A 21611-nucleotide genomic window follows, 5' to 3' on the forward strand; every position below is an offset into this window, starting at 1 on the left:
TACTGTTTTAAAATAAATAAAATAAATCAGACCTGAATTTTATACAGTTATTTAGTGATTTATTTATTTGAGTTTCAGTATATGGGCAAAAAAAGAATTTTAGGATAATTTTAGAAAAAAAAAATCATAAACACAGGTCTGTGGTTTTTTACACATCTGTTGTGTTTGTTGTTTGTGTTGAAATATTCAACACAGTATGTGTTAGATGTGCACACACACTGAATTTGTTGAAAGTAACCCAAAATGTTTTGTCCTTAACTGGACATGCCAGTGTGTTAAAAATTAACACATATGTTATTTTTAACACATCTGTTTTGAGAGTGTAACTGTTTTTTGTGTTGCTTTGAATAACTTTCTGTCAATATCAGTTATTCAGAAAATATGATTTTTGATAATCTTAAGAATTACATCATTTTACAAATTTTTTATTTTTATATAGATCTGCCTTATACTTTAATTTGCTTGATATGGAGACAGTGGGTGTTTTAAAGGGGTATGAACTCAGTAGGGGTGCAGGGGTCCCTCCTAGGTAAGTTTCTCACCCAGAGAACCTTTTTTTTCTTTTTCTTAAGACTCATCTTATCTATTGAAATAATTTTTCACATTTGCACATTTCCCTGTGCCTGGAGGCCCCTTAGTGCTCAAGGCAATTGCCCCTTTGTCTAATAGTAAAACTGCAAATAAGCAATAACACACCACTGTAGATAACTCAGAAGTGCAGAGAATGACCCAAGAGTTTTGAAGATGTCTCCTAGATTCACTATAAAAAGGTATAAATATTAAAAAATTACACTCATCAATCTGGTCTGCATGACTTAAGTGGTGCAAGTGATGTCAACATTGACATATGGTACAATCTTTTACCTAACACTTAAAATTGCAGTTCTTAGCCTTGACAGTGGTATGGCTATCTTCATCCATTGCATCCTTCTTTGGTTCTGGGATATTTGCACTCATTAGGCTCCGTGTAAGGTAAATGAGCAAAGATCTAAAATATCAGGGTTTTATGCTTTTAGGTCAAATGTTAATATCAAACTCACAACAGGTTAAAGGTTAAATGTAAAGCACTCCATAAGCCAATAAAGTTTAAGTCTTTTACTTGCATTGTGAAAAAGACATTAATATTATAAGCTGCCATGAAAAACAAATAAACAGCCTGTTTAGTTTGTACACAAACATTGAAAATATTTATCAACTTTATCAAATAAAAAAAAAAACAACAGAAATATATACGATACAACTTTATGCAATCGCTAAATACATTTAGCATGACAGTACAGTTAAAACCAGTGCAAATTTGGACATGTGCAAGAAACATCAGTTGTATTTACATAGCACAAAAAGGTATAAAACATTAGTAGAAAAATATCAGCTGTGTTTAAGTCATGAAAAAAACATTTGTTCATTAGAATATATAGAGTGACCTTCAAAATACTAAAGTAGAGAATAGAAAAGACACAAATGCAAATATTGAAAAATAACTGATGCACTTGTTAAAAAAAAGTCACGTTGTAAGGAAATGCAACATGTGGGATATGTCGTTCTACATTTTTCTAAATGGATTTAAGGCGTGGACAGTCTTAGAACAATATGTAGATGGGAGACATTCGTTTCAGTTGTCCAGTAACTTTGGGTCAGGCTGGAGAGCTGATGAACCTGGTAAGACACAAAAATAAAGTAGGTGAGCAGATTCCTGTGTAGTGAATTATAAATTAATCAATACTTCAATCAGTAAATGATATCAAACAAAAGGGCATGTCTGTCAGTAGAAACACATCTGCAAAGTCTGCTCTTCCTCCCTCTTGTCTCGTTCATTCATCTGAAAGAGCAGCAGATGTCTGTTCAACCCGAGTCTGATTCTGCTCCAGGTTTCTGCCTGTTCAAAGGTTTTTCCTTGCCACTGCAACTTTCCTAAATGTTGCTCAGTGCTGTACTCATGGTCGACTGATTAAAAATTGTAACAACTTGGTTCAGTGTATGTAAAGTGTTGATATGACATTTATCATGACTGGCACATTAAGAACAGAAACTGAAATTAATATCTCTCGTTGATATTATTCCTGAATTAAAACATTAAAGAAACAGAGATTTGTGATAAAAGGCATTTGATGGAAAAAAAGAAAGTTATATGGGTTTTTTGGCATCCCTCCCTCAAAAACATTTTCAGAGATTTGCAGGAATGCATGTGTGAAAGCAGCATATTTGCTAAATTCAAGCACTGACCAGTTTTTTGCAACTAAAGCCAGGTGTAGACTTTCCAGGTTTTTGCAGTTTGTAGCTATTTCTGCTTTTTGCAGGTGATGTGGTTCTGTTTGCTGGGGACCTCAAGCCAGCACTGGGGTGGTTTGCAGCTGAGTGTGAAACAGTAGGGAAGATGGTGGATTGCCCCCTCAGGTGGGGAGTGAGTCTTCTCTACCTCATGTGAATGACTTCAAGTATCCTGGGGTTTTGTGAACAAGTGAGGGTAAAAGAAAGCGTGATATTGACAGGCAGATTGGAGCAGCTTCAGCAGTATTACAGGCATTGTGCCAGTCTGTTGTGGTGAAGAGGGAGCTGAGCCAGAAGGCAAAGCTTTTGATTTACCGGTTGAGCTTTGTTCCAACCCTCACCTATGGTCATGAGCTCTGGTTAACATTGCAGATACAAGCATCTGAAATAAGTTTTCTCCAGGGTTCAGACATCCAGGAGTCAGGAGTAGAGCTACTGCTCTTTTGCATCAAAAGGAGGGGATTTGGGCATCTGATCAGGATAACTCCTGTGCGCCTCCTTTTGGAGGTCTTCCGGGCATGTCCAACTGAGAGGAGATCATGGGGAAGACTTAGAATGCACTGGAGAGATTATATATCCTGTCTGGTCTGGGAAAACCTTGGGATACAAGAAAACTGAAGAGTCAGCACTCTGTAATGTCATTTCGGGTTATTTTATTTCTGGGTCAGGCGGTACAGGACACAACAAACATATTTCAACAAGAAGTCTTCTTTAGCGCTGACAACACGTTCTTGTGTCCTGTACCGCCTGAACCAGAAATAAAATCACCACAAAGGAGTTTTTGAGTGCTGACTTTTAAGTTTTCTTGGAAGTCTTTGTTGGTCGTGCTTCTTAAGAAGTTGGACTTTGTCTTTTGCCTTGTTTTGTTAACACCTTGGTATCCCTCAGGAGTTGGAAAGTGAGAGGATTGACTTTCTTAGCCTGCTGCCACTGCAAACCGACCCCAGACAAGTGGTAGAAGATGGATGGATGAATGGAGCTATTAAAGCTTTGTGAACAAGACAACAGATACAACTTCAACCTCCATCTGTGCGACTTTTCAAAGGAAACTTGATCTGTATTTTTTTTTACAGTTCTCCCCCACTTCAGTCATACCAGGTTGTGCCCAACCATACAGTGTGAGCACAAAAATCATGTGTTTTGACTGTTATGGAATCGCCATGAAAACATAGTGTACACCTTGCTTTATGTAAAGAAAATCAGAAATTTTGTAAGGACTGAATGTTCAATCTGTGGAAAAATCACCCTTACAAAAACCTGCATGCACCAATATTCCAGATCAGAGTGTTAACACCTCCGACTTGTGCCCCCAGTGACCCATCACCCATCCTAGTGACTTGTGCTGCTTTATTGATGCTTTGGCGGAGTGAGTCTCTTACACTCACACTCACCTGGACCATTCAGGTAAAGGGGCGACAAGCAGCTCAGGTACAGCCACGTCCTATTCTCCTGCAGCCAGCGCTGCCGGTAACCAATCATATGAGGGGAACAGGCTGACTGTATCCTCCTTTCCTCTTTAGGGGGCGGTGGGGTTAAATGAGTCTCGCTTACTACGTCAGGAGATGACAGAGCACAAACATGCTGTTTTTTTTTTTCAGGAAAGATGCCAAAACAAGAAAAGATTTTTTTAACATTTTAAATGTGCTGATGTCTTTAATCTCTCTGCTTTCATTTCTCAGAGACAAGGGGATAACACTTCCTAGTAAGTGACCAGATTAGGTGACGTGTATCTAATGCTTGGATTAGACTAGATTAGGCATCCAATTCTTGCCATGACTTAGCTAATAAATAGGACGTTTTTATAGTTTCTTGCAGTGATGCTCTATCCTTTTTCTTCAAAGTCAATAAATAATGTTTCATGTTCTGAGGGCAGAGTCAGACCCACAGGATGAGCCACATTCATTTTGTCATGTGTAAAGCTTTTCTCAGAAAGATTGTCTTTGCTCCCAAGGGGAACGTCAGTGTATTTGATTGGAGCTGTCAGATTATAGCCATATCCGATTAATATTGTGTGGTATGAACTTGGCCTTAGAGCTGAGTAATTTATGCCCAGTGCATTCTAACATGCTCCAGTGTGTTTTACCAACGATTTATAGTTTCCACAAAGCAGAGAGCAATGACTCAAAGCAAGGAGGTGTCAACTACCGGATTTCTAACCCAGTGAATCCATCGTGCTCTAAACGTGACCTCCACCTTCATGAATCCAACTCAGTATTTGTTAAAACTGCTCACCCTGTTTGGCTCCGCCTAAACGTAGCTGAACCTTCTCTAGATGGTGGATATATTCCGTCAGGGATCGTTCTGGGTCCTGGGAGGTTCCTCCTGAAAGTGCCGAGACCATACTGGTGCTGGAGTACGACCTACGACAGACAAATACTTAAATTACACTAAAAGTTTTAAGTCTTCCAGAACCGAAGTATGAACCATAAGCCCTGAACCGTTACAGCCCTCGTCTGCTGAAGAGGAGCTCTCACCTGTTGTGTAACCTGAAAGGTGATTTGGTAGGGGGGACGAGGGCTGACGCAGCATCTCTGTGGATGGCACCGCTGTCTCTGTTTGGTAGTGAGTTAGAGTTCAGTCTAGTGTGCTGCTGCCGTAAAACTTCAGCTTTAGGCCCTGTAAGATAAGATTTGTATTAAAGCTTCTGTTCATACAGTTGACTTTCAGTCAAGTGATGTGTAGTAACACGTATTTATTCAGTTGACCTGAAGCATGTCCGTTAACAGCCCCGGGTGCAGACAACCTTCTGATTGCTTTGTTCCATTTCCTGGTCAGGAACTTCATCCTGAAATTAAAGTGTTTGATTATTATTACACTCACAAGAAAACTGAAACTCACATCTTTAAATCTCAGTACATCCTACCTGGAGACAGCTATGACCACTCGTACAGCAGCTCTGAATCGTCCCAAAGGTCTGTGCTTGGAGGACAGGAGGGGTGATGGTTGTGCCCCCATGCGGGCAATAAGGCAAAGTGTGGCCTGTTCACACTCCTGGAAACCTCCCAACAGCAGCAATAGGTAGCGTTTCTGGTAAACTAGAGCCTTCCTGAAGCTCTCAGCGCGCAGGTAACGCTCGTACAAACGCTGCAGCTGCAGAACAAGAGTGAGTGAGTTTAATCAGAAAATACTGTGACTTAACAGCATACAAGCATCAGACATTGCACACTCATTGTCCACATTGCATCTGTTGAATTTGATTCTGTGCCCTGAATTTTTTTAGTTTCCCCCTTGTAAAAAAATGACATCCAGTGCTTTTATTTTGATATAGAGCAGGGGTTCTCAAAGTTTTGATAGCTGAGGGCCAATTTAGGAACCCAACATTGGACTGAGGGCCACTGAAGGAAAAAAAAAACAGAAAAAAAAAAATCCCATTTGTAATCATTTTAATGACCAGGTTGCATCTCTACAGTTTACATTTATTGGTCTGCATCCAGTAATGTGCAATAAACACATTTTAATTAATAAATGAGGCTAAACCTGGCAAAACTTGAAAAAACCTTGAGAAACATTGTAATGCACACAAAATCCCTGGGGTTTTCTGCCCTCTACACTCAAATTTGGGATATAACACTCCTGTGTGCAGTCCATTTCAGAATATATGTAAAAACTTATTTAGAACAAACAGTCAGTCTCAGTGTGCCTTGCTTCCTGTCTTAACAATTGTGGGATGCCAGAAACGTTTTTGCGCACCGCCATTGGCTCGCAGGCTGCACTTTGAGAATCTATGATATAGAGAAACAAAAATGTGGTGCTTTATATTGACGAGACTTTGACAGCTGTGAGCTGAATAGTTCTGCCTCCATGTGAAGACAAGTCAGAGCACATTAAAACACTATAGACTCTATGCATGGCAGGGTGTGACATTTTTCTGGTGGAAAATAAGGCTGCTTTATAACTTCCACTCAATGATACGTGCCAAGTCAAAACAGAACCTAAACCATCCTATACTGCGTTTAATCGTCTTTTTTTATGTTTGTTTGTTTTGATTGTTGTTTGTGTTGACTCTATCATAATGGCATCCAAATGTGCTAAAAGCCATTTCAACAACGGGTTAATAGCGCTTCTGGACATTATTGCTGTGTGCTACAATGTACATCTTCAGCTAAATTTACTCATCATTGACAGTCAGCTTGGGTAACTCATGCAAACAGCTAATAAGCCGCAATGAATCTGTCATCATACGCTGTTCTTTTCTGCATTCAATCTCCCAACTACAAGTTTGGGAGCTGCCTAACACCAAATGCAGAAGAGATTTGTGCATAGTGCCCATTATGGATGTTATTAATAGACATACAGTACTTCACAAATTTATTAGACCATCTGTCATATTTGTCTCAAAGACCATCCAGCATCATGGAGTGCTTTAATGCGGACTCTTTCATTTTCAGTCAGCTCTCCATGTTTAACCATTTTGAACAAGAATGAGGGATTTCAAACTGAATTCACCCAAATTTGAGCTGGCTCACTGGGTTTCTCTGAGAAGTTAGAAATCAATCAAGCATAACATTCAACCACTAAAACTCATTTTTCTGTTCAGGAATGCAAGTAAATAACTATAATTTGACATATTCATCAAGAAATGTTAATGTGCTTTACTATTTTTTCAGTTGTTTTGTAAATCAGTAAATTTGAAAATTCATGGATAACAATAATAATTATATTTTAGCATTAAAAATATCATTTAGGTTAAAAAGCTTCTACACATTGGTGTATTAACCATTGCAGAAACATAAAAAATGATTTTGGTAATTACCAATGCTGTTAATTTAGGGCAGCTGTGACATAGACCTTAGTTTGCTTAGGGTTAGGGTGGTCTAATAAATTTATTAAGCACTGTATTTCTCCACTTTTCCTGTCCCTTGTCCATCTCAATATGAGCAACAGAGAGAAAAATAGGAACAGGGCAATGGGGGAAATGAGTAGCACTGCGTCCCTTGCAGGCTTTTAGGTTAATCCAATAGGAACCAATGTAATTATGCTGGTTTTGTCGCTGACATTCATTTACTTGCATCACATGCAGTTTGGACATTGTTAAAGCAGCTGCTGAAACTTGTCTGATGACTAATGTTGTCTTATCCCAGCATTTTAACTTTTATTTCTGACCATTAAAAAAAACCAATAAAACTACATGGACCTATTTCAATACCACAGCAACTAAAAATATAAGTACTATGCACCCAATATTGGGAAATATCTTGTTTTAATAGTCTGAAATAACAATCAAACTTCTGCACACCGTGTCATATGCACAAATATGTTGGTAACTTCTCTGTATCAAAACATTGCTGCAGTGTGCAATTAGGCAGAGTTCTCTTTCTGTCCTGAAGGCAACTTCTGGTCAAAAGTAAGATTAAAAATCTGTTGTTTAACAATTTTTGGTACTTTTAAATGCTTTTAAACTTAGAACAACAGAAACTGTGTTGCTTTAAAAGTGCATGGAATAAAAATGATTAAAGAATCTAAAGAATTCGTACAGCCTTGTTGCTGTTTGGCAATAATTTTCAATAATTTCTTTACAGTTAAAGCAAGCATGAAGATAAAGAAGCCACAACTTGTTTGACTGTACTTTAGTTGTTCTTAAAAAAAAATCAAAATTTTATTATATTCCATTAGTAAGATGGCACAAGAAGAAAATACTGACATTAAAAAAAAATGTACATCGTATGAGAAAGTTGGTTGGTCTTCCTTATCAGGGACAGGGGTCGATGGATTATCAGCCTGGCTGATTATTGATGCAGATTTTTGGCATTTAGTCAATTACCCAGAGTTCATATGGATCAACCATGCATGAAGTTCCTTGAACTTGCTCTGCCTTTGGTAAAAGAACTTTGAATGTTTTTGCTCATCTAACTTGGGGTACGTTCACACTGCAGTTGAAAGTGACTTGAATCTGATTTTTTTGCTCACATGTGACTCATATCTGATTTTTTTTCCGACAGTGGGAACGGCACAAGTCACATTGAATCTGAATGTTTCGAATCAGATTCAGGCCACTTTCGTCTGTGGTTCTAAATCAGACATGTATCTGATCTTTTGGAAGTTGACTGCAATGTGAACAGGCAAAAAAAAAAAAAAAAAATCAGATCTGAGAAAAGATCAGAATTGAGCATTAAGGCCTGCAGTGTGAATGTAGCCTTAGTCTGAACTACAGCATAAACTACAGCGCTGTATTAGTTTAGAAGAGTTTAATATCTGATTAAAGGATTGTTTGACTGTGTTTGCACAAGTTTACCTGCTGATTTTGTTGATTAATGTAACTTTATTTGTTGCGGTCAGTTGTGTATTATGTGTGTGAAACTAGGAATCACCGTTAAGAGATTTTTTTAAACATAAATTTGTAATAAAATCTTTGTTTACAGACCTTGCTGTTGTTGGTGAAATCATTGATGGGCCTGTTTTCAGTTTCCGTGGTGACCTTGGCGAGCTCATTCTCTGTGCGTCGCAGCTCTCGCTCCAGGCAGGTGAGTCTGTGTTTGAGGGTTGCTCTCTCCTGGCTCAGTGATGTCACGCGCTCGGTCAGCTCTGAGTTCTCCTCCAGCAAATGTTCCAGCAGCTTGGGTGAGGGTGTTGGCTACAGCAAAAATACAGATGCACTATTTTACAACAGAACTGTATGTCAACAATGAAAAAGTACAGAGGAATGAGGCATAATGCATGATTGTGTAACTAACTTCTACATTTGAAAGATGCCCTTGTGTACCTGCTTGCTCTGTTGTGTGCTGCCTGTCTGGAAGTTGCTCTGTGAGGATGAAACCTTGTGTTGCTGCCCTGATAATTGTCCGGACAGTCTCTGAGCAGCCATCTCTCTCTCCTCTCTTTGCAGCTCTGCCAAAGTGCGCTGTAGCTCCTGCATGCGTTGCTGATCCTGTTGCCTCAACAACTCCAGCTCACACTGAAATCAGACATGTTAAGAAGTCAGCATGTTTGTGTTTTTAAATATCTTAATGAATTATGTATAGTAGTAAGAGTGATGGTACCAGTTTGTTGTTAGTCCTCTCCTGTCGTCTCTCCCTCTCCACCTGCTCCTGCCTCCCCTTCCTCCTCTCTCTCTCCCACTGCTCCTCCCTCTCCCTCTCTTTGTCCTTCAACAGTCGCAGCCTCTCCTTCAGCTCGGTCAGCTCCACCCGTTGGCGTCTGGACTGCTCCCGCTCCGCCTCTAAAGACTGACTGGCTTCCTGTTTCTGCTCTCTCAGGGCCTCCAGAGCTACACGATGTCGGGTGGCAGCCTCCTGCTCCCTCTGCAGCTCCTCCCTCTTCATCCTGTCCTCCTCTTCCCATCTCCTCCTGCTCTGCAGCAGCTCAGCCCTTAGTTTGTCTGTCACTGTAGCAAGCTCCTCCCCCTGCCTTCGCTCCTGCTCAAGCTGGGCGCGCAGGTCAGAGATGAACTTCCTGTCTCTGGCTTCATCGGCCTCGTGTCTTCGGCTGAGTTCATCCACCTGTCTGGAGCAGCGGCCTCTCTCTTCATCCAGCTTCCTGTGAGCATCAGCGAGCTTAGAGTGAACTTCTGTGATGCGAGACTCCGCTTCAGTCAGGAGGCGTTCGAGACGAGTCTTTTCTTCAAAGGTCTGCTCTTGTTGGTGAGCAGAACGCTGGCGTTCATCTTCTAGCTCCTTCTGGGTGTCATCCAGGCGCTTCTCCAGCAGTTCACTGCGGGACTGTTCGATCTGAAGCTCCCGTCTGAGGTTGCTGCAGGTCACTTTCTCCTGCTCCACCTGACCCTTCAGAGCCATGACCTCTGACTTCTGCTGCTCAGAGGAGATATGTGCAGCCTGGAAAAGGAAGAAGGAGGTCATCTTTCAAAGTTTAAAAGGGAATGCACACTCTGAATCCTCCACAAACTTAACAACTCAGTACAAAAACAGCAGAACTCTTTGGTACACATTGTTTTTTAAAGCAGGCTTACTGAGCAATTTTAACCCTCAATTAAACTCCACTCTTCATCCTCAAGTATCACAGACTTCAGCAGCCTTCCTGATTAACACTTCTTATTTAAATTGGGAAAAATATAAGCAAAACTTCCCAATTGAAAGGAGTACAACAGAAAAGAAAAGAATCGAAAGGAACTTGTTAACTTGTACAAAAAGTAAAGTTTAAAAAAAGTCAAGATTGCCAAGTCTCTGTCATTTAAGCCAGGCATATAGTGTGCAATTTCCACCTGATTTTCAAACAGTTATGACTGAATCACTTAGGATGCACGAGCATTGTGCATGATTTGTGTTCTCACACTATATCGCCCAGTGGTCATGCATGGCCTGAGTATCCACACTGTACGAGTTTTTATGAAATTTGGATGGACTGTGACAAAAATTCAATCAGTTCACTTTGAAGAAATCTGACATATTTAGGCTGAAGTTGTATCTAGTCAAATCCTTTTTCTCTCCATCACACATCAACAGCATCACCATCCGTGTCAGGTGGAGGTCCGGGGATAGGCATATTTCCTCCTTGTCTTTTGTCTATATTATTGGGAGCATGGGCATTATATTTCTGCTGTTTTCATGGTGATTTAGGACATTGTCTAACAGTTTAGGAAAAATATCTCAAAGTTGAGGATTCTACTCAGGGCTCTGCTCTCACAGTGGGAGTTTGTGCAGTCATCTGATCAGTGGGTGCAGCTGGTCAGGCCATAGCTGGCCACCCCCAGTACACTGCCCGACAAAAACTGTCAAAATGAAAGTTGTAAATTTGCACAGTATACGCTCAGCTTTAAGGAATGCATTGTGTGCCTTATGGTATGCCTTACACATCTTTATATTTATTATTATTCATTATTGATTTATTTATTTATATATCTATTTTTTATTATCATTAACATTATACATGTGCCCTACAGGTTTTACTTGACCGTTACTGGTTCCTCATCACTTAAAAACTGGATTTTAAAGAAGAATTTACAACAGGTTCTCTTTCACATCATCTTTGATATTCCCATCATTTTACCTCTCTCCTCTTCTCCTCCTCCCTGTCCTTTCGCAGACTCAGAGCTCTCTCCTGCTCCAGCTGTTGTTGAAGCTCCTGTACTCGGCTCTGCTCTCTCTGCAAAGCTTCCTCTCCCTCTTCCACAGCCATCCTGAAGGAAAACATTTTCAAAGATGTTTTTACTTTACTTTGAGCTTGCATGAAAGTATTTCTGACCTTTGTGACCTCTGGATTTGATCATCTCAGGGAGGGCGCAAGGCTTTGTCTGCTCTGAGGTTGTCAAAATCAAATTTGCAAATATAAAATAAAATCATGATAAAGCACTTAATAAACCGTGTATACAATGGTCTTTTGGTAAGAAAGACTTGTGAAGAGCCATTTCCTTAGGGTCTTATCAATGAAACAAATAAGATGTTGATTTTTGGCAACAATATGACAATATAATTTTTTTTGTTAGGGTATTGGGGAGCTCAACTTGTCTTTGAAAAGATTAGAGGGGGCTCCAAGAAAAAATGGTTGGGAACCACTGTCTTAGAGGGAGAAAAGCAACTATAAGATGTTTTGGAGATGAGACATGCAAGAGTGAAGATGCTGAGCCAAGGCATGGGGGAATGAGCTCTGATATCAAGCAGCAGGACCTCAGTAAACCAATCTCTAATGTAAAGCCAGTGCAGTGACGGATTCATGTTGCATTTTTACTGATCCAGGGCTCCACAGACCGATGCACTCTGATCATTAATGCAAAACGATTCAGATACGTTTATCTTTACACCACTAGGAGAAACATGACCAGTGTAATGTTTTTGGTTTATGTCTCTTTTCTAAAAGACGTATAAACTGCTGTTACTAGATGTGTGTGATATACCTGAGCGACTGTATTTTGTTCTTTTGTTCTTGCTGAGTGTCGTGAGCACATTTCAGGTGTTTCTGGCTTTCCTCCAGCTCTGCCCTTAGCTGATATTCAACCTGTCCATCAGTCTGCAGCTGATTCCTGTGCCAGTCTTCTTCACCCCTGAAGTCAGTCTGTAGGAGGAAGAATACAGTGATCAGTAAATCTCTGTGATTCTGCACCATAATAAAATCTAAGTGCAGAAACTTATTGGTAAAACTAAAGCCAATCTGATACTATCCTAACTCTAAACCAGTTTAGTTTCAGTAGTCTAACATACTTGCGTGTGTCTCTGAGCCATCCGACAGAGCAGCTCTCTGAGAGCGATCACAGTCTCCTGCAGTGCTCTCTTCTCCTGCTGCCAGCTCATGGGAGGGTTGGACAGTGATTTATCTAGGTGGTCCAGTGGAGCAGAGCCGTCTTCAGCGTGGCGCTGTGTCTGACTAGATGTAAATACTTTTAAATCTGAGACATGAGGCTGGCTGGAGGAAGTGGCTCGACGCTGGGACAAAGTGAGAATTCTGCAGCTTTCTTGATACACTTTCTTCAGTTGAGCCTGCAGAGAGATGGAGAAAGAAGCAGATTAATGTAGATTTATGAGAAGGAATACAACTGCTGCCCATGTGTAGAAAATGTGACCTACCTGAAGCTCAGGTGACAGAAGGTCATCGCTGTAGCTCATACTGCCTGCTGCACTGTCTGTGTTAGCTGTGGGGTTAATTCCTCTGCAGCGGAGATACTCCACAAACTGAGCATCCAACCTCTCCGTCTGCTCCAGCTCCACTCTCAGCCTCGCACCCAACTCTGAGCTCACATCTGAAACACAACAGAGGCTTACTTACCTGTCTTATCATGGCCCACAATGAGCTCAGACTGTTAAGTATGAACATTTGTCTGAAGAGTTTTCTTCACCATAACACTCTGCAGTGGTTCTCAAAAGGTGAGGGGAGGCCCACTGGTGTGTATTGAGGAAAGTCTAATTATGCCTTTGGAATTTGTGCAACCACGTGTGATTACTTAGACTATGCAACAAAATAATCAATATAGGATCAAAAATATATGTGTACACACGTAAAAGTAGCTTAAGGTAACCATTGTTACGATAATATTGTTTTAAAACTCAAAATATCATGAAGTATAAAAGAACTGGAAAACCTCTAGAAAGGTGACATTTTTTTTTGTGGTATTTTTTGAAGTTTTCTAGCTCTTATCTTTATTTCATATGCATGTATTTTGGATAATTTGGTGTAAAAATGCCTAATAAAAGGTGCAAAAAGTTCCAGATTTGCAACAGTAGATTACTTTAATCAACAACTGTGAATGGGGTAACCTTGCAAAGCAGATGGATACGCCTGTTTCCTTGTTTCTCACTGGTGAATCCATCTTGCAAAGCTCCCGTCTGAAATGTTTGGGCCCAGTTAGAAAGTGAAAGGACCAATCAGCAACGAGGGGTAGTACTTTCGGGCACAGCGGAGTCGTGAATTAAGCAAGCAGCAACAAGAGGCCGGTGCCATTATGGCGGAAGACATTAGCTGCTAAAGTGCCAGTTTTATCAGAACTTGACGACGTTTCTTCATTAAAAGAAGAACAAAAAACAGCAGTGAGTTGTTCAGAAACGACAAAAGTCATGTACTGACATGTCTATAGTTGCCATGGTTTGCGTTATGCAGTTTTATATGGAGTTTATTCCTGATAGCTGCACACACGCATTTCAGTAGCAGCAACAACGTCATGTGTTTTGTTGCTCTGATTGGCCCATAAAGATGTGACTGACATAAAATTCATCAAATCACACTCTGAGTTTTTTTTCAAAGGCTCTGCCCTTTTCCATATATTGAAGGTTTTCCAGATGGATGAGAGAAAAAAATCCAACTGGCGTGTCAGGTTATGAATGAGGCACATATAGCTGAAATGTATACTGCAAAACATAAATATTAGCGTGCATTTGTGGACTGCAGTTGTTACCAATTGGTAAAGACCAGAACTGTTTAAGTGTGTGACGTGAATTTGATCTACCACATATTTTTACTACAACTACACACCAGATAAAGATACAAATGGAGAAATGTTAAAGAGGACATTAGGAGATGGTTTGCATTTAGATTTTGTTTCAATCTCACTGCTCACTCTACTGTACCCAGTACACTATGTGTGTGAGTCTTTTTTTAAGTTTTGAGTCACCCTCACAAGCACAGTCCTGCAGCCATAAATAACTTATGCACCTAATAAATGGCAAATGTAAGTTATTTCAAAGAAAGGCTAACTATTTTCCCTAAACATTTATGCACAACTTCAGTCATCACGCTATATTTTTGATCGCAAAATACACTTTATGGACAAAAGTATTTGGCTGTGTTCATTAGTGAGTTCTGGTGATTTAATCAGACTCCATATCAAATTACATGTATTTGAATACAATGTCCTTATAGTCCCATAAAGGACTAATGTCACAACAGGACCTTCAGTTGAGTCGACTACTGTAAACAGGTTCTTTTCAGATCTGCCTTAAAAAAAATCAGACCTGTGCAACTGATTCAAAATGCTGCTGCACGAGTTCTCACTAAGACCAAGAGAGAAGACCATATCAGTCCTGTTCTGAAGTCTTTGCACTGGCTCCCTGTCCCTCAGAGAATAGACTTTAAAATACTCCTGTTAGCTTATAAAGTTCTGAATGGTTTAGGCCCAAAATACATCAGAGACCTTCTTTTCATTTTTTTAATTTTTATTTATTTGTGATAAGGGACAATGCACATTAATGGACATTAACATGTAAATGTGCCAAATTGTAGCCATAGGCTAATACAGTATGAACCATCCTGACCACTCAGGTTGTCTGGTGCAGGTCTGCTCTGTGTCCCCAGACTCCAAATCAAACATAGATCAGCAGCGTTCAGTTTCTAACATCAGGTCTGCTGAGAGTCTGAGATCTTTAAAATCGAGGTTGAAGACACACCTGTTCACTGCTGCCTTTCACTAAAACACTATCACTTTTTAAATTTTCTATTTTAACTAAAACTCTGCACTGTAGCTTTTACTTTTAAGAAAAAAATGTAATGTTCCTGTGTTTCTCTCATTCCTGAATTCTTTGACAAGGCTGAGTGTGCTGCAGTAATGTTATTTGAATTTTAAAAAGCTATGGGACAATAAAGACAAAAGATTAAACTAATCTGAAATTAAAACTCAAAAGATTTTTATGTACAAAACACAGGAAAAATAAATGACGAAGGTTTTTTTTTTTTTTTGCTTGTTCTCCTATCTCTTTGGGACCGAAGAATTAAGAAATATGAATTCTGTGGCAAAAAGTCTTCAAAATACTCACATATTTACAAAAAAAGTTGATGCACTTTTGGGAATTTTAGTTATTGTTCAAAGTGCAGTGGCTCTGAGGGACACATAATAGTCTCTCTGAGTCTATTTCTCTCCATTATGAGTAATTCAGGTTGTCTTCCTCAGTTTGTCAGTCTATGAACATGCATTGCTCAGCAAAGCATGACAGGACAACAGAGCAGCCTGCCATTGGTTGTCACAGCCTAGTTGCAATGCATTTTGGGATACAAACAGTCAATAGGCTAACTGGCTAACTGCAGGAACGATCGAAAAATGGATTACAAATGATAAAAAGATGTTCAATGTCGGAGTTATTTGTGTGGAATTAATCTTTAAAGGCTCCGGTAAGTCAGCCAAGCTCTAGGCTCACTAGAAACGTTTTCCAAGAGCTAAGAAGGCATGGATAGCATCATTACAACGGGACAAAAGAGGACTTTCAGAGGAAAAAGCAAGTAAGTGCCTATGATTTACAGTTCAAAATTTATTCAACCTCGAATAACGTGTCTCTTCTTGTTGCATACGACAAAGCTGTCCTCAGGGTTTTAAAAGATATGCAATATAAAATTAATCACAACTTTGACCTGACAACATATAAGACGAAAAAAACGCATTTTGCAAAGCATGAAGATGTGACCTATAAACACGCACCCCCAGGATGTCCATATAAGGAGTTGTGAATTATTCCCATGGTACTTTACCAAGGCTGCACCTGCAACACGGATCCATGCCACGTGAACTCTTACTTAGGGTTATTTTACAATGGATCAAGGGAAGTCAGTAATGTTGTAAATGTCAATACAACTTCAATGTTAATATTTGCTTTTTCCAATTATAAAGAAAAAAATTAATTTACAATATGAAATCAAAAATATACCGCCAAAAGACAGAGATACAGGGGCTCTAGAAGGGCATGCATACATTTTACTCTCTTTTCCTATAACAAGTCATAAATGGTAATTGTATTGAGATGAACTTTATTTATCTCTTTTTTATGAGATCATTTGTTTTCATATGCCGATTGTAGTAGTTTTCTCAAGATCTCGGGAAATCAACGAAATATCATGGGGTTTTTATATCAAGATAATGTCATAAGTAAGATGAACTCTTGGGAAAACTGGAATAACTCATAACCACAGGAAAAATAAGCAAAAAGTATGGACTGATCTACCAGATATTGTGACCAGATATTCATGACTAAGTTACAGAAAACCAGTACAGTAACAACCTTCTCATACTGATTTTAGCCTGTGTGTGCTAATATACTCACTGCTGCCGTATCCATCACTGGCCCATTCTGGAGCTGACAAGGAGGAAGTGGAGCCGAGAGGGGATGTAGGTGTTGTTAGGTCAAGTCCTTCCAGCTCACGAACCTGAGAGAGAAAAAGAATGACAACAGTATAAGCAAATATCAAACCAGGTTTGAACCAAAGAGCGTCTGTAAAATACTCAGAAAGTCCTCATGTACATGACAGCTTACTTTGTCAGTGTCCATCGAGTCGGCCATGGAGAAGTTGTCTGACATGGAGCCTGGGGAATGGGTGCTCTGTGTGCCTGGTTCTGGTGTGATAGTCCTGGAACGGGGAGGCTCCATCACGACCCTTTGAGAGGTTTTAACAGGTGGGAAATCCAGACCTGTGCTGTTTAGAACGCTGAGCTCAGACAGACGAGAGCCGAGGACTGAGGCGTGGAAGTGCTCTGGGATTCTGTCTTCAGAGCATTCCAGTCTCCTCAGAACCTCTGGAGAGCTCAAAGACACTTCATCCTGGATCACACTGTTCTCAAAGGCTCTGGTAGAAATATCTGACAGGAGGAAAATAAATAAAATTTAGTTTAATAACATGTGTTTTCTTATGGATGGAGACATCTTTGAAAGTTGCTGGAGCCATTAATTTCAGAGAGCTATCTTTATGCAGCACTGCAATGGAGCGATCTTTAGCAGTGTGGTATTTCAATGCTTACAAATGACAAATTCCTCACTAACACTAATTCCTTTGAAACAGAATGAAGCTGGTGAATAAGAGTGTTTTGATTTTGAAACTGAAACAGCAGAGAGAATGTAAGAAGCATCATACCTTTCTGATGGGACCCCTGTTGGTGTGGTCGTGTTTGCTGCTGCTGACAGTGTTGTCTGAGTTGCTGTAGTTCTCTTCGCTGATAGGCCAGCTCCTCTTCCTGTACAGCCAGGTCCTCTTGCAGACGCCGAAGCTCCGCCTTCAGATGCTGGTTGTCAGTCTCCAGGTCGACTAGAGCACGGTCTTTGGTCTGAGATCATAAAAATACAGCTGTTAACCCACTACAGAACAAACCTCACCATAAACTTAAAATCTTAAAACTTATGTTTGCTCTACGGTTTTCATATATTCTCACCTGTCCTTCCACATGCAGTTTCTCAGCCCTCTCTGTGCTGGTACTCAGACCCTTTTTCACGGCAGTCAGTTCTGCCCTCAGAGCCTGATGCTCTGACCTCAGTCTGCCAAGCTCAGCCTCCTTCTGTCTTAAGGCAGCGTCTGCTTTAGCCAGAGTCACCTCAGCATGCGTCTGACACAAAGAAAAACATTCTTATGGAGCAGCTAAAATCATACAGTCCTCTCTGTAACCAGCAATCATGCAGCTCTGCATCACACAATAAACTTTACAACGTCTTTAGTTCAGTTCTTCATTTATCCTGAACACAACCATCAATAGAGACTATTGCTGATACAAATGCAATAGTAGTTTCTTACTGCAGCTTAATGAGGACCACATTTATGCGAAAGTCCACCTCTGTAGTCCACTGTATCAACCTTAGCTTAATTTTCCAACTAAAGAGAAAACAAAAGCTTACTAGAAACAGCTCAGCAGCTAAAAGATATATTTTAGCATGCATGCTTCCTTTCAACAACCAAAACTTCTCCTTACCACATCCTGTAAAGACGAAATGTAAAGAAATTAAAATAAAGTGCATCAGAGCTTTAAACTAACAACAAACAGGTTTTCTTCCTTCTTCCTCATTTTAACGTAACTTCCCCCAGCATTAGTCAGATTCTGCTGCCTCAGGAGCGACACTGTGGTGACGTGTTACGCCCCTCCTTTAACTGCAACCAGATGTGAACTTCTTTGCCAGCCTTCAAAAACAGCAGCAAGTTATTTCCTGTCTGAAAACAGAGCTTGTTCAAGCAGGTTTACAATGGACATTTTTTACAGAGAGAAAAAACCAGACCTCCTTAAACCTGCAGCATATGATGTCAAAAATGACCTATTTTTCCTTTTGACCAATCAAATCTCCCAGGAGGAGTTTTGAAATTACTTGTGTTACAGCAAAAATTTCAACTAGTGAAGCAGTTAAGAAACACTTGCTACACATGCACAGGAAAAATACAGGAGAATTGGAGGTTCCAATGTGTTTACATGGGACATGAAAATTAACACAAACGGAAATTTCCTCACAGGAGCTCTAAAACACTAGCTGGGGATGGTTTTTTTTTGTATTGAACAAGGGCTGAAAAAGTAAATCTATTTAATAGTCATCCCAAGATTTGCAATAAGCACATCCTATAAGACTAAATAAAATCTATGGTCAAATTTATCCTATTTATAAGAAAAATGTTTTATATTAAAAAGCATGTATACATTTTATGCATTGCATGCATTATCATTACCAATATGTTAGGGGGAAAAACTCTGCTTTAACATTTATTTTACTCAGAAGAAAAACATTTCAAACACAGACATACTAAAAAATACAAAGAATAGCAGATACTTTATAATCAAAGTTATAGCAAACACATCTAAAAATATTTAGTGCATGTTAAGTGCATATTACACCATTACAGCAGTTCTGAACTAAACAGATGTACAAAACAACCAGCATGATAACACTATCAGCAGATATTAGCTTAAAAGGTTAATTAATGGGAACAGATGGCCTTACGGTTAGGTCACACCTCATGTATCAGGGTGACCCGGGTGAGTCCGGCCTGCAGCTCCCTTCTGCATATCTCTTCCCCAATTTTTTCAGCCCTGTTTCCGACTCTATCCACTATCCTTCTCTCTAGGAATAAAGGCACAGAAAGCCCAAAAACATATTCTAAGAAGTGACTTTTCTGTCCACCACTGCTCCTTAATGTCTCATTTTACTTTAAAAAACTCAGGACAAGTCAGAAGTCATCTGCAACTTGTGATATCAAGCATTTTGCTTTAATACTTTTCTTTGTTTTCCTTTTCAATCCATAACAAGTTCCTTTTTTCAATGGTTAAGTTATCATGTAAATATAAGCTATTGGTAATTATGTCATTGCCTTAAATCCACCCAATGTTCATAATTCTTTTGAAAATAAAAGCTGGTATCCAGTGGGAAGTCAATCTAGTTTAGGACAGAGCAAAAATCCGACTGAAACAAAACATTTTGAAGATAAAATATTGGAATTTCTAAATGCAACCAAAAGGAGATTAAACTATAGAAGTTCTGCTGTTGATTGCAATCAAAAATTTAAATTGTTTGACTGCCCTGACTTCAAAAACACCATCATTTATCTCCACATCTGTTTAATGCTTGCACCTTGACCTGAGGTTTAAACAAATAAAAAGCACCAATGAGACTCACCAGCACCTCCTTCTGAGCCTCTTCTTGACTCGTCTCCCTCACATTGAGCTGAAATGTCAGGTTCTGGATGCAGGCTCTCATTGAGGTCACCTCCTGTCTGAGCCTTTCGATTTCCTCCTGAAGCTGCCCCTCCCTCCTCCTCAGCGCCTCTCGCTCAGCAGAAAGCTCTTCCTTCACAGTCTCGAGGGTTTTCACCTTCGTCCTCTCCTCAGCGACCAGCTCCTCCAGGTCAACCACCTCAGCTCGTACCTCCTGGACTTGTCTCTCCAGAGTGAGGCTGGTTTCTCTCAGTGCTTCTGTGTCCCGCCTCATCTCCAGCTCTTTTGTTTTCAGAGCTGTGATTTCACTCAGCGTCTCCTGTTCTTTATTTTGTAGCTCCAAAATCAGAGAGCTGAGGTGGGCGTTCTTTTCAAGCAGGCTGCTTATATCTTGGACTTGCATTTGACAGCTGTCCCTCTCCTCCTCTGATAGTTTCCCCTTCTGTTTTTCATCCTCCATGCAGGCTTTGAGTTTCTCCAGCTCAGCTTCCTTAGCAGTGAGGAGACCCTGAAGCTCGTCGCCTCTCTCCCTCTCAGCTTTCAGCCTCCTTCCAAACTCCTCTCCATGCCCTCTGTACTCCTCCTCCTGAGTGTGCAGCAGTCGCTCTAGTCCGTCTTTTTCTGCCACCACGGTGTCCAGCTGACTCTGAAGAGCTTTGAGGCGAGATCGAAGGGGACGGGAGGAGGTAGAGTGAGTCAGGCTGAGCTCCTGCTTCAGACTGCTCGGGCCTCCCCTCCTCTCCTGAATGGGGTAGTGACGAGGCTCTGGGCTTGGAGCGGGTGAGGGATTGATGCTGTCGCCGTCCTGAGAGTCGCTGACTTCATGCAGGTTTGGTCCTAATGTGGCGAGTTCTGCCTGCAGCGTGCTGATGACCTCATGAAGGCGCTCCTCTTCTTCCTGTTTGTCCTCGCGCACTCTCATGATCTCAGACTGAAGATGCTCAACCTGTGAGCGCAAATCCTCAAGCTCAGCCTCCAAAACCTTTAATATGAGGAAAACCAAAACAGTTAAATCCGACTTTTAAATGTGTTATTACTGCATCATGAAATATTGGCATGCCTACACTCTCTTAAAGTATTCTGCCAACTTATTCCTACTTTGTTGTCCCGGATGCTCTCCAGTTCCTGTTCCAGTCTTTGGATCTCACTGTTGAGGTGGTCAATCTCATGATTTTTCTCCTGGAGTAACGCTGAAGGCAGGGTTTCTTCCTCTGCATCCTTCATCTCACTCTCTTCATCGTTCTCCTCTCTGAGGATGGTGAGCGCAGACACTTTCTCCTGCAGGCAGAGAAGAAAAGGCCTCTTTATGACCTTTGCAAACTGGGTAAAGTCCAGTTTGCAAAGGTTTCCTGAGCCTTTATTCTCTCACTCTGGTTAGGTACACAACAACCATAGTCATGGCGGCTATGGTCATGAGGATAATCGCTGCTGAAAGGGAAGGGCTGTTCTCAGAGGCTGTATCAGAGCAGATTCATGGAAAGTTTAATGGAACAGTAGGATAAGGTGCATAATCAACAAAGATGAGCTCAGCCTTCAGAGGATTGTCAAAAAAGCATATTCAAGAATGTAGAGGAGCTTCACAATGGCT

The 21611-nt window shown here is 40.4% G+C and overlaps 1 protein-coding gene across 4 annotated transcripts in view; it reads right to left on the reverse strand.

The window, feature by feature from the left end:
* Positions 1-1080: 1080 nt before the first annotated feature.
* The window catches only part of pcnt (pericentrin), a 65571-nt gene continuing 45040 nt past the window's right edge, over positions 1081-21611 (reverse strand). For all 4 annotated transcript variants that reach the window (XM_041812304.1, XM_041812305.1, XM_041812303.1 and 1 more), the window contains 18 exons: positions 21122-21301; positions 19986-21005; positions 17771-17941; positions 17476-17665; positions 16881-17203; positions 16671-16773; positions 12720-12892; positions 12357-12632; positions 12053-12210; positions 11209-11338; positions 9246-10037; positions 8969-9160; positions 8630-8839; positions 5132-5358; positions 4974-5053; positions 4743-4884; positions 4501-4628; positions 1081-1656 (listed from right to left, as the gene is read on the reverse strand). In XM_041812304.1, coding sequence (XP_041668238.1) covers positions 1613-1656; positions 4501-4628; positions 4743-4884; positions 4974-5053; positions 5132-5358; positions 8630-8839; positions 8969-9160; positions 9246-10037; positions 11209-11338; positions 12053-12210; positions 12357-12632; positions 12720-12892; positions 16671-16773; positions 16881-17203; positions 17476-17665; positions 17771-17941; positions 19986-21005; positions 21122-21301 — 4539 coding nt within the window. In that variant the 3' untranslated portion in view covers positions 1081-1612. The remainder of the gene's footprint in view (positions 1657-4500; positions 4629-4742; positions 4885-4973; positions 5054-5131; positions 5359-8629; positions 8840-8968; positions 9161-9245; positions 10038-11208; positions 11339-12052; positions 12211-12356; positions 12633-12719; positions 12893-16670; positions 16774-16880; positions 17204-17475; positions 17666-17770; positions 17942-19985; positions 21006-21121; positions 21302-21611) is intronic.

Source organism: Cheilinus undulatus, linkage group 18, assembly GCF_018320785.1.
Source record: "Cheilinus undulatus linkage group 18, ASM1832078v1, whole genome shotgun sequence".
Classification (NCBI taxonomy): Eukaryota; Metazoa; Chordata; class Actinopteri; order Labriformes; family Labridae; genus Cheilinus; species Cheilinus undulatus.